The following is a 12,746-nucleotide window of genomic DNA, read 5'->3' as shown; positions in this document are numbered from 1 at the left end:
AACTCTCGATTTTGACACGCTTTAAGTCAAAATTGAGTTCTGACCTCTTTATTTATTTATTATTTTAATATTATGTTACCATTACAATAATTATGCCGTGAAACGGGTAGTTTGTGAGGATAAACAGCGTGGATGTTACAATAGCCACTTTTTATTCTTGAAATTTGAAATATACATTTTGACGTCCTGACACCTCAGAATTTAGTAATAATAATAATAATAATTAAAAAAAAAAATCTACAATGAAATTTGTTACACCACAAAAATAACACAATAGCTATATCCTACATAATAATGAAAAAAGTAACACATGTTAAAATACTCCTGCTAAAAGCTAAGTAGCCTAATCTTTTACTTCTACTATGTGAACTAGTTTATGGAGTTTATCGTAGCAATTTGTGATATTTTGACAACCAATTTTTGCTTTGTATGTAAAATATTATTACAAAGTAAATAGCAACTTTATTAATCAATTAAATGTAATGGGATAAGAGTACCACATATCTGTTACTGTTGTAAAGTTTATAATGTAATTTGTTATATTCTTCAACTGCAAGAGATGGTAATACTGCAAGTATTGTGATAAAAGACAGAAGTTCAAGCAGATATTCATATTGAGAGCACTCATGCAAAAGATTACAGAGGTAGCTATTGAAACAAATGCCACAAGTAGGGGAGCTGGTACAATGAATAGAGTCCATAACCTACATTATCTGTTGAAAAATGGTTAATTGTCAAAGTTTTGGTTAAATAAGACCTTTACTGTTTTCAAAATAGCCCATATTGTGTTGATGGGTTTGTTTGAAATTTTAACCCACTGCTCCCACATTAAACTGCTTGGTCTTCCAGATAACTTGACTTAAGTGGAAAAATCAAATCTGAAATTAAAGAGTCGATGAGATACAAGATTTACAATAGCAGAAATACCAAATTTATTTTTACAAATGCCTGTGCAACAGCAAAATATAGGCACAGATAGAAAACAATATGAAACTGACATTTTACTATGAAATCTTACAGTAAGAAAGAGGAGATTTATTGATCAGTTAAATTTATGAACATAATTACTGTTTATCAATAAGAGGCACCATATCAACACAAAATGAAGCCCGAGCTTGCATCGGCAGCCAGCAGTGCCTCCCACGAATCACTTTTCCGATTCCTCAGAATTCTTTCTGAACATCTAAAGGGACAAAAGGGTACAAAGCAAAGTCATTTAAGTATAAAATGTTAAAAAATTTGACCGGTCTTAATTTTAAGTTTTCAAAACTAAAACTTACCACTCTTTCTGAGAAGTTCTCCTTTACATGAACGAGACATTCTGTCCAGAAACTGATCAAAGCATTTCACATACTTCGCCAGGCTGGTTTTTTTGTAATCTGTGGAGAAAAATAATCGGTGAGACATTCCTAAGTGCACTGGTGACATATTCAATAAATATTTACATATTTATCAAATGGCTGAATGTTAAAATTTGGTCTCAAATTAAAATAAAAGTTCACTTTTATTCGTAACAAAATCAAGAATATATACTAGTATATATATATATATATATATATATATAATTTTCTTTGACTTAAAAAAAAAAGAAAAAAAGCTGGCCTTGATTTTGCATCCTTATTGTCTGCATCTGTCAAAGTGGGACTAAACTGCCCATACTTTGTTTTCACCAATTTATCTCGATGAGCACTCAAATTTCTCAAGTACGGTTCTACTTTTTTCAAATTTGACAGTATTTCATACATATTTATTGATTCTAAATTCAACAGATTAATGTCATGTGTGAAGTGCTATGGGAGATATCTGCTATTGCAGCTCAGAGCACAGAGGTGAATAATGATGTGGTCACCTAAAAATTACTCCCAAAGAGATTACTCTTACACTATGCTGTAATTAGGAGAAATCTGTATTTATTATCACACTCAGCACAGATTCATTTAGCTTTTCTCCTTAAATAATTGAATGTAATTCTTTTACGATTTTTGTTGTTGCCCCACCACTCCCCCCAACTTTCATCACCTCTAAGCTTCCGCCTTTCTATTGCATCCTTCGGGTTTTCCTTTGAGTCCTCTGACGTCTCTCCTTCTTCTCCGGCCCTGGGCCGATCCAACTCCTCACAGATCAGACTAACAAAAAAAATGACAACATCAGCTTTGATGAGGATCACACACCGTGCACAATGGACACACCCAATGGGCACAGGATATTAAATTATTACCTGATCGTGGGCACAGCGAAAGGATCAAACGTGTCTAATTCTTTGAGGTCCATGGGAACAGAAATCCGCCCTGAACAGAGAGAGAAGAACAGGGAGACTGTCACTGGTGTGTTTACTGTGCACTCACACTAAAATCTCATTAGATCCACATTGGGGTCACCTGTAAACAAGAGGACAAAAATCCAAATCTTGACGTACAATAAAAAGTCTTTTACATGTCGTCACCAACACATTTCAGCTCTTAAAACTTCTCTGTACTTTCATCATGTCATTCGGGAGATGCTCAGTGTCTTTTTGAGCTCTTCTGTGATTTCTGTAGACCCAACTTTCTGTGTATCACTACACCTGTTTTCATTTCTGTCATGTCTTGTGCTTCCTAAATGTCTGCGTTCTTCCCCTTGTTTGCCATCATTATGGCTCTTAACTGTAAAGACTAAAGAAAAATAATTTCACAAAGCAAAGACACCCTCCAGATGTTTCCTTCCTTCTTTGCACGCTCACCTGTTTTGGGATGGACACTGAAAGGGCTCTTCAGCAGATGGTTCACACCTTTACTGACGTTCACATCGAGCCGTGGGTAACAATACTGCAGCATGATTTCTTTCTCGAAGTATTGGCCCTTTTTCGCAGTGCTCTGGAGGAACAGAGATTGTAACCATTAGGCCTCTTGTTGTGATGTGCAGAAACCAATTGTCATGATGTAAAGTGAGAAGAATTACCAACCTGTTTCTTAGCGGCTTTGTCCATGACCAGTTCCCAACGGTCGTAAGGTTTCTTCTCATTTTGGAAATGCACCTGTAGTTCTTTTTTTACATGTAACGTAGGAATTAAGGACAAGTCATTTGCACTAATATTTCTGCCATTTTGCCTTTACTAGAAATGAGCAGACAGTAAATGTGTGGAAGTACAGTAGAGGAATGACATTCAGTAAAGGTCTGGGGATCACTGTTGACAGCATTTGCAACTGACATAGGCAAGATTAGAGTGCATGCCACATGCACTCTAATCACTTGCCTATGTTGGTCCATTTAAAAAAAAAAAAAAACAACACACAAAAAAACAACAACTTGCACTTAATTACATCTGTGAGAAAGAAAATTCAGTTTGTAAAAAGGATATCTTCAGGCATCAGAGCCAGCACTTTGTCTACTGACTCCTTGCGGCCCAGTATGTCCTGCTCCTCAAGTGCGTATTGGGTAAAGTATCGCTCCACCACGGCCAGAGACTTGCTGTTGAGATGACAAGTACAGACTCTTAAATGGCTGAAAGCACAGAACCAAACAGAGCCAGATATCTCAACAACAGTCAGTGCAATTTAGAGACAAACACCAGAATAACACATACAACGCAGATACCTGATAAAAGGGTGAATTGGGTCGGTCAGAACTACTTTCTTCACTGTCTCATCACCACCCTGTAAAACAGCAGGAACTAGAAAATCACAACTCTTGTTTTCTAAATATAATTCATTAAAGGAAGATATATTACTGCACCATGTTACTTGTGAAACAATAAATAACAAAATTTTAATAGTACAAACAATAAAAACCAAAGTCCTGAACCTGTGGAGCACTTTGCCCAATGATAGAAGGCAAACTGAGGCATTGTCGTCTTTTAACTGAAAGCTCAACACATACTTTTATGAGTAAGCCTTTACTTGTACTACGTGCTAGTTTATTTCGTTTTATGGGTTTTATTTATTGTATGTTCTATCTCATGTATTTCCTTTAGCTTTTTTTTGGTTTGTTTTCTTTTAAACGTTAGCAGGCCTTAGATAGAAGTTACTGTGTGCTGAGTTTTTTTTTTTTGCTTTCCTGGTGACTATACTTTAAAATATTTGCTGGTACTTTAAATTATGTTCAGCATTTTGTCTTCCCAAAAGTCTCTTGTGATCACTTGATTAAATGAAAGTTATGTGGGATAATTGTTAATGTGATAATGTCCAACTCTAAACTAAAGTGATGTTGATTGTCTCTGCATTATTACTTCTCAAACACTGCGGTTGTGATAAATTGTGGATGTTTAATGCAACAAATAATAATAATAATAATAATAATAATAATAATAAAGTTGCAGTTAAAAAGCAAATGCAAAGGATTCTGGAGTGGTATAAATCCTTAAATTAGTGAACCTGCCTGTGGCAGCTTTGGGCTCGTAAGTGTGCCGGATTGTGCTTTTAATAGAATATTTTTTTTAATCTATTTAAAGCTAAAATACTGTTACCTTGACCAGGCTGAGATACTCCGCCACTGCAGAGCGCCCCGCTACAGAGAGCTTCCTGGCAGCTTCATCACACACCCAACAATGTACTCCTCTTCTGCCAGAATAAACCCACAGCAGGTGCTGGAAACCAAAGTCCTCTGGAAATGACATGAAACATAAACTGGTGTGATGCTAATATTTCTGCCAGAAAATCACCACGAGCAGACAACAGACACAAAATCAGAGACAATCAAACCTCGAAGAGCTCGATCCAGGATACGGATAGCGATGGTCATCAGCGTCCAGCACTTGGGGCAAATATCAGCGGCACTGAAAATTTAAGTTTTTAAACGTTATCTCAGTGATGTGACTGTAAGGATATTCTGACTTGGTATAATGTTATCTGCATTAGAACATAAATGAACCATATAATTCATTTACCTGCAGCAGCTTCGGACGTCGTCATAATCCGTCATATCAATATCAAACACCAGCTCCTTCTCCAGAGCCTGGAAGGTCCCTGACTTGACAGTGTTGTGCTGATTCGGCTGTTGGCAACAAACAGAGATGTTCTTTCCCCATATGTCTGCAGTGATGCACAAAGGTTGTATGTAGGTATGTGGTGGGAGCGTGGCGTCTCACCCTGTGACTGTATATCGCTCCGATGTCAATCTTGTAAGGGTTCATCCTCTGCATTTCCTTCTCCAGCTCATTCTGCGTGCTGAACGACTGGTAGCGGACATAGATGTCGTCTTTGAGTGTGAAGGAGAACTCTCGGTTCTGGAAGTAGTTCTTGTGCACTGAGGGGATCAAAGGGGATAAAAACAGACTGTATGTGTCAACAGCGGTGGAAAAACTATTCCCAATCTTTTTTTTAATGCCTTTTTGTAGCTGCTGTTTTCGGCCTCTTTCAGTCTCTATTTAATGCTTCTCATGTAAACATCACACAGATATTAAAGCTGGCTTCAACTGAAGAATACACTTGTACCATTAGCTTAACAAGAATAAATAACTTTATTTATTTATCTCCATGAAAATATACTTGTAGATTTCTTCCCACACTTCTTGTCCAGTGTACCAAATGTCTAAAAAAGTTTAGAGGGAATTTCTCTTTAAAAGAACAGGCGTAACTTGATTATGCTGTTGTGACTCTGGTTAAATCCTTAACAGTCCATTGTAATTTATAGATAACCATGTGCTTGTTTAATCTGTAAAGTAACAACAAAATGAAAACACTCAAGTGAACATAACTGTACTTCAGTACTTGAGTAAATGTACTTCGTTACTCTCCATCTCTGGGTATCAACAGGGAAGCAGCTGTGTCAACTCGTGCAGCCGCAGCTGGATCACACAACACTGGTTAACAGCTCCGTGAAGCTTGCTCACATTAACTTCTCTTAGCTTCAGTTGATTCAGCACACTCACCTCCTCCGTAGTTCAGCCAGCGGTAATACTGAGAGAAAGGGAACAGCCGTCGGTAGTACAGCGGTAGTAAATCTGGCAGAGAAGCAGCGTCGTAGTCTGACGACAGCATTGTAATAAACTTAAAGCTCCGGTACCGATGTTATGTTAAAATATCACCGAGATACTAGTTTGCTTCATTTACGGACAGACAGATCAAGTGTGGGGGGGATAGCGCGCGAAAACGCTCGAGGAAAGGATAGAACCAATGACAGGAGGTAAGGGCTATGACGTCGTCGTAACCAGGAAATGTTTACGTCAAAAAAAAAAAAGAGACCGACCGACCATAAAAGAATTTAAAAGCGAAGTTATCACGAGTGAGCTGAACTTGAATGCGCTCTAGATATCAGTAATATAGGATTATGAGACGTCGGCTGTCTTTCTTGAAGCTCTACTACTCCTTTTAATCTTCGTCCTACAACAACGTGGGAAAAGACGGAAGTGGCGTCATCGAGGGAACCGATCATGGGATATGTAGTCGTTTGACTATGATGCCGGTTTTTATTATTAAAAAAAACAACAACAACAAAAAAACAACGAAATAAACACAACAAATAAAAATGAATAGATACAAAAAGAATGATTAATATAAACCAAAACAAATTTGGTTCATATATATTTGTTTTTTTGTATAAAAAAAAATTTAAACTTCAAGCAGTGATATGCGGGCCCTCACACGCTGCATATTCCCGCTTGCAGTTTTATTTTTTTTCTTTATCTCATTCCTCATTCTTCTTAAAAAAAAATTTTTTTTTGCCTTTTTTTGTTCAGTTTTAACATCTTAATGACTATAGTATGTTTTTTTTTTAATTTTTTAAAGTCATAACAAAAGTGACATTGAACCCCCATCCTTCTAACTGAGAGGCAGGGGTGATAACCACTGCACCACCAAACTTTTAACTGCAACCTATAACTCCACTGTTCATAAATATTCATTCAAATGCAGCCAAAATTGCTGCAGACATTCTTTGGATATGTGTTTTCAAGGGGGTTTGCAGTGATATTAAATATCTTCCTGTAATGTGTAGTGTATGCAAAACTTTTTCAATTTCTCCAAACGTTTCAACTTCACTAAAAGTTGAATCACCATCAACAGGTCAAGGAGGAATCTGAACCATTAATAGCAACCTTGGTGAAGTAGAATCTTTAACCTGTTGAGTTAACCAGACTGTCGGTTGAGCTCTGAGTGAACTCCGTTCACTTTCTCTTGCCGTGACTCATCCTCCACTGCCGAAGATAGTCCAGGGGTCTACAACACCAACACCAAGCTGGAAACGACCTCACGAAGATACGGGTTCGAGCCCCGCCGAGGTAAAGCACACACAAAAATAAAAACAAGGTTCACGGTTTACCCGCCGAGGTAAAACACACAAGGTTCACAGTTTACCCGCCGAGGTGAAACACACAAGGTTCACAGTTTACCCGCCGAGGTGAAACACACAAGGTTCACGGTTTACCCGCCGAGGTGAAACACACAAGGTTCACGGTTTACCCGCCGAGGTAAAACACACAAGGTTCACGGTTTACCCGCCGAGGTAACGCACAAAATTCACGGTTTACTGAGGGCGAGTCCCCTTAATAAGCCACACGGTTCACGGAGAGCGAATCCCTCTAAGGGTAAGCCACGTGGTTCACAGAGGGCGAGACCTCCTAAGGCAAGTCCCTCTAAGGGTAAGCCACACACGTTCGGGTTTGTATGTGCAGTCATATCAAACCAAAGGTCAACAACAATACAAAACTAACAAACAAAAAAAGTCCAAAAGTGACTTCTTTTTTTTCCCCATTGTGCACTATATACTTTATAGATGCCTCCTCACAGTGAGAAGTAACTTGAGGACATGCCAGTTCAGAAAAAGAAAAAGGTCATACTCCAAAATGCGATAAAAAAAAGTGTTGTCCAAAATATGATCAAATAAAGTCATAGGGGGGGCTGATATTGCAAAAAAAAAACATCTTCCAGATTGATAAAAGTGTCATACTATAAGGAAAAGGTGACCTATAAGTCATTTTTGAGTCACTTTTCAGACGACGTGCTAAAGTATGACTTTTTGAAATTTGTTTACCACTATGTTTTTTATTAATATACGAAATCTTTTTTTAAGAAATGTGTTGTGGTACAAAATAGAAAAAAAGATTTCATATCACACCAAAGCAACACACAGTGTCTAAAAGTTGTGTCTGTTGTTGAGGTGATACATCAGAGCTCCTTCAGTCTCTGCACCGGGTGGCAGCGGTGCAACATCTGGCTGGGGAAGAAGGATATGTGCACCCACTCCTCTCTGTACTCCTCACCGTGACTCACACAGAGATTATGCAGGACACAGCAGGTAAACACCATGGACTTGACTCTCTCCAGACTGCAAGCATTGCGCTTGACATCTCCATCTTCCTTTCAGTCTACCAAATGTATTTTCAACCACAACCCTCGCTTTGCTTGTTTTGTAATTGTAGCAGCCGTGCTGTGGTGTAAGGTGGCCGTTGTCCAGAAAAGCTTCATAAACCAGCATGTCAGTGGGTAAGCTGCATCACCGAGGGTGTAGTGACCAACATCTTGTCTAGCAATGTTCTTGCGCTGCTGTGAAAACAGTTTTCCTCTCTCTCTCAGCTCCTCTCAAGCTCCTCTCAAGAAAGTCCCTAGAACGGTTTGGTCCGAAAGCGCCGCCAACAAAAAAGTAGTTTACTGCAACCTGTTCTTTTTTTTTTTTGACTGTACTTTGTGTTCTCCACCTTTAGAGGGCAGTGCAGTTTTATGAAGATAAATTAAAGGTTACCACAGTGGGCCACATTCCAGGGTTTTGGATGGTAGTGTTCATTATGGCAGATCCATTGTACGTAAACTCATCCTTTTTCTTTTCTTGAGGCTACAGGAAGATCAGGAAATATTCAGCAAGTAAAACAAGACACTTCCTTGACATGGCTGGCTTATGAGCCAACAGGTCCCTGGGCACAGACATGCAAATGGCCGCCCACCCCTCCCATGAAGGCACTAGACTTGCTGTCCTTGTTTAAGTTGTTTTGTCATTTTGTTGAAGTCATGTTGTTTATTTTTGGCAGATTTGAACATTTGCATGTCTGTGGGTTTTTGGTCAATTTGTAGTCGTTTTCTTTCACTCTTTGACCATTTTACATGTCTTTGCTTTCATATTGTATGTTTGTGTGTATTTTGCATCTTATTGTGGTCATCTTGCAGTTCTGTGGTGAAGTTGTGTCTATTTGTGATTTTACATGACTTTTGTCATTTTGACTCTCTTTATAGTCATTTGATAGATAGATAGATAGATAGATAGATAGATAGATAGATAGATAGATAGATAGATAGATAGATAGATAGATAGATAGATAGATAGATAGATAGATAGATAGATAGATAGATAGTTACTTTATTAATCCCTCAAGGGAATTTTTTTGCAACAGCAGCATTATAGACACAGGTAAAGAAATAAAAATAACAGAGTAAAAAATATTAAATATTAAATATGAAAATGCACAATATATACAATAAAATAGAATAATATTAAATTAAACTAACTAAACAATAGTGCAAAGATAATAATTTTGTTGATAATGATATTTTCTCTTCAGTTACGGTTGTAGGTGTGTGTACTGTGAGAGGACAACCTTTATTATGACATTTGAAAAGGGCACTTTAGCTTTTAAGACAAAAAGGGGTAAGGATGGTGGCCCTTTTGTCCCCCCCACTAGTCCGGGTGGCTCAGGCAGTGTATAGTGGCAACACTGATAGCTTTGTTGTGGCTTCACTGTTGTGTTTTCAGGCAGCGAGTCTCACACTCCATCCGACTGAAGTGGCAGTGTTCACATTGAAGGTTGAGAGCTGTGCAGGGATAAGAGCCCTTGTCAGTTATTGTACTTCTAATATGAAATAACACTCTCCCTTTGCTCTGTTGTACGTTAAATATGACTAGATCTGTAATTCTGCTCATTCTTTCTCATCTCCCGACTTTCCTCTCTGTACGTGTCTGTCACTTTGTCTTTATTTCAGAAATAGAAAAGACATGTTGCATTCAAATCTTTTTTTTTTTTTAACCACTGTAACACTGCTGTTGGATGCATTTGATCAAAGTAATCATCCCTCACTCTAATGTGTAGGCAGGAAGCTTTTAAGGAAAAATAATCTTGTTATTTTTTTGTGCACAACTAAAACACCTCTATATGCACTCCATTTAATTCGTCCATATTGCCGTCACTGTGAAACACATGGATGCTGAGAGTGAGGAGAGAGGAGTGTTAGAATAACATGGTACAGTATCTGAAACACCTGCGCTCTATAGATAGATGGTAATGAACCATCTCTTCCTTTGCAGCATCAGTGAACTGTGCTCCATTCAAGAGCAATTAATAGACAAGCATTGCCAATACATTTCCACTTCATGATTGCAAATGTCTTTATGGTAATATTCTTTAATCATACCCTGATTTACATAATGCAAGAGCTCTCAACCGCATCTTACTTGAATCATGCAAATTAGTTAGCTGCAAGGCATGTTGGATGTGATGGATTTTTATTTTGTGGGTTCGTTCTTAGAAGTTATTTTATTTAAATTTGGGATTAAAGCTCTCTGACTGTCTCTTTCTACCAGCGTTCCCACTATATCTTAACAACGGAGGTGCAAATAAATACACATAATGCACATGAGCTACTGATTTAAAGCACTGCTGGCCATCTCTGAGTCGTTATATTTAAGCTTTCAAGTCAGTGGGTCATGATTCATGTAGACACATACCACTAACAGACACCTACTGCTTGCAAACAGACTCACTTAACGTTAAATGTCAGTGGGGCGAGTTAGGTAATGTGAAATACGGGGTGAAAATGTAACTTTCCACCGAGTGTATGATAAATGTAGGTCAGACAGCCGTCAGGTGCCCACGGAGCACGATGGCCAGCTCTGTAGGTCATCGTGTTAGCTGTACATGAGGAGTCACAGTTTTGGGATCATATAAAAGTCACTGCATCTTCGGATGACCAAAGTGTGCCACCATCTCCGAGCACTGTCACCTCTCATCAGGAAAACACTGGTGACACATAGGCCAATGAAAAAAACCTCCAAAAACAGTCTGAAGTGACGCTCGGCACATTTACAAATAACACTTTGTGGCCCAACAGATCTATGCCATCATCAGAAATGTCCATACAGCGTAAGAATATCCTTAAAGGAATAGTTCAATATTTATCACTTGGGCTGTTATTCAGTTCATGAATTTACATACACAGTTACATTTGGTTTGTTTTGAGGCTAAATAAATAAAAAGGATTTGAAGCAGAATTTAAACTGTGATAAAGGGGGGAGTTACATTTTATATAAACTGAAACCACACATAAAACTTCCATTGATGGCTGGTCCACGATATCTTTTTGAGAAAAGTTTGGCTTGGGGAAATTCATTTACTAGACATTTCAAATAGACAGGAGTAGCCTAGGTTGTTTGTAGCATGGAAAGTGTTTCACATACAGTAAGAACACTCAGAGGGAAAAATGGAGCACGAGGGAGTGAAGTGTTTGCATGCTATTGGTATATGTTGTTCATGCATGTGAAGGGAGGGAACAGAGATTTCAATGAAGCAAGACACGTTTACGTTGTTTCTCTCTGTACCAGGCAGCAGGTGCAGGTCCGTTTGGATTTTCACACTTATATATTAATGGTATGAGAAGCCCTCTGTGACAGTTGAGCAGTTTTTTCCATTTGTGTTCTGCACAGCTCATCATGCTCCATTTCCCCTCCACATGGCTGACACCCCTGAAATCTGTTATACTTCAGATTGATGAAACCATCTGTCATCTGCTTGGATTCGGCAGACAGCGCTGTTTACAATGTGTTACATGAACACGTACAAATACAGTCATTAGTATGTTTTGTGTGGAAAAGTTTGCATTCGTCCTCACGTGGATGTCATTCAGTTTACCTACAGTGTACACCACACTGAGCAGCAGATAAAATGGATTTCTGTGTTGTGCCCCGGTTTGAACCTTCTCAGAGACCTTGTTGTTTCCGGACATTTCATTAGTTGACCAAGTGACCTCTGACCTGAGAGACGAGGCTTTCAGGACATCAGACCCCCAAAACATGTAAAGAAGCACACAATTATTGACACAGATAAAAAGATGAGTTGTTTTGTGAAAACTTCTGGTCAGACATTAATCACATTTTCTTGGAAGGTTTTTGAAATATACGTCTGTGAGTGTTTGTTTCTGCTGCAGCTGAGAACAGAATTATATTTTTAGCCTGTAGTCAGAGACATAAGATGTTTTCCACAAAGAGCACATGAGACTACAAAAATCCCCTTGAACTTGTGCATTCATTCTCTCATTAGGTTCTTTGTGTTTACTTAAAGGAGTTGTTTAAGTAAACATTACATTTACTGTGCTGGTGTTGAGAGCTGCCGTGCGGTTCAGTGTCTTGTCCAAGGACACTTTGGCAAGTAAACATGAGAACCCAGCAATCAAACCTGCAACTTTATAATTAGTGGGTAATCCACTTTACTTTACTAATTTTTCAATCATGCTTTTCAAAAGTTAGGATGTATGGATTTTTAGCTTTTAACTATTTTAATTCATTTTTCAATAACTTAAATGATTGGCCTACGGTGTTTTTGTTTTTTATAAACCAATCAATCAATTAATCGAGAAAATAATTACCCAAATAATCTGCCTAATTATCCCTTTTTTATAATAATTTGTTGCAGTCCACCTGCACCATCTGCAGCATTCAAATTAATTAATGGTGTTATAATATACTGTAAAACAAGTCAAATTAACGCTTTTCTGTGGTGGATTCTTTAACGAGTTTCTTTGTTTATTTTATGAAAAAAATTTCTGATTACACATTAGTTTTTTCATCGCAGGCTT

At 38.1% G+C, this 12,746-nt stretch overlaps 1 protein-coding gene across 1 annotated transcript; it reads right to left on the bottom strand.

Moving 5' to 3' along the window:
• Positions 1–133: 133 nt before the first annotated feature.
• On the bottom strand, positions 134–6,040 carry prim1 (DNA primase subunit 1). The gene is made up of 13 exons (XM_069689126.1): positions 5,846–6,040; positions 5,063–5,220; positions 4,862–4,968; positions 4,677–4,750; positions 4,442–4,578; positions 3,574–3,632; positions 3,338–3,447; positions 2,942–3,033; positions 2,720–2,852; positions 2,219–2,288; positions 2,020–2,126; positions 1,281–1,379; positions 134–1,183 (listed from the first exon to the last, which is right to left on the bottom strand). Exons 1-13 carry the CDS (start codon positions 5,952–5,954, stop codon positions 1,164–1,166), a joined length of 1,275 nt encoding a protein of 424 aa, XP_069545227.1. The 5' UTR covers positions 5,955–6,040; the 3' UTR covers positions 134–1,163.
• Between the last annotated feature and the right edge of the window lie 6,706 nt (positions 6,041–12,746).

This window comes from Brachyistius frenatus, unplaced genomic scaffold (assembly GCF_029030835.1).
Source record: "Brachyistius frenatus isolate BFR_SWC_R1_liver_20210118 unplaced genomic scaffold, ASM2903083v1 Contig_6, whole genome shotgun sequence".
In the NCBI taxonomy this organism is placed as follows: Eukaryota; Metazoa; Chordata; class Actinopteri; family Embiotocidae; genus Brachyistius; species Brachyistius frenatus.
The sequence above is the reverse complement of the archived record's forward strand: the minus strand, read 5'-3'. Positions and strand labels throughout refer to the sequence as shown.

Excerpts from the sequence above, each read along its gene's own strand:
- prim1 (XM_069689126.1), bottom strand. The coding sequence starts at position 5,954 with ATGCTGTCGTCAGACTACGACGCTGCTTCTCTGCCAGATTTACTACCG. Across the intron at positions 4,751-4,861 it reads GACGTCCGAAGCTGCTGCAG|TGCCGCTGATATTTGCCCCA; the intron begins GTAAATGAATTA and ends TTAAATTTTCAG. Across the intron at positions 2,853-2,941 it reads ACAAAGCCGCTAAGAAACAG|AGCACTGCGAAAAAGGGCCA; the intron begins GTTGGTAATTCT and ends CTGTTCCTCCAG.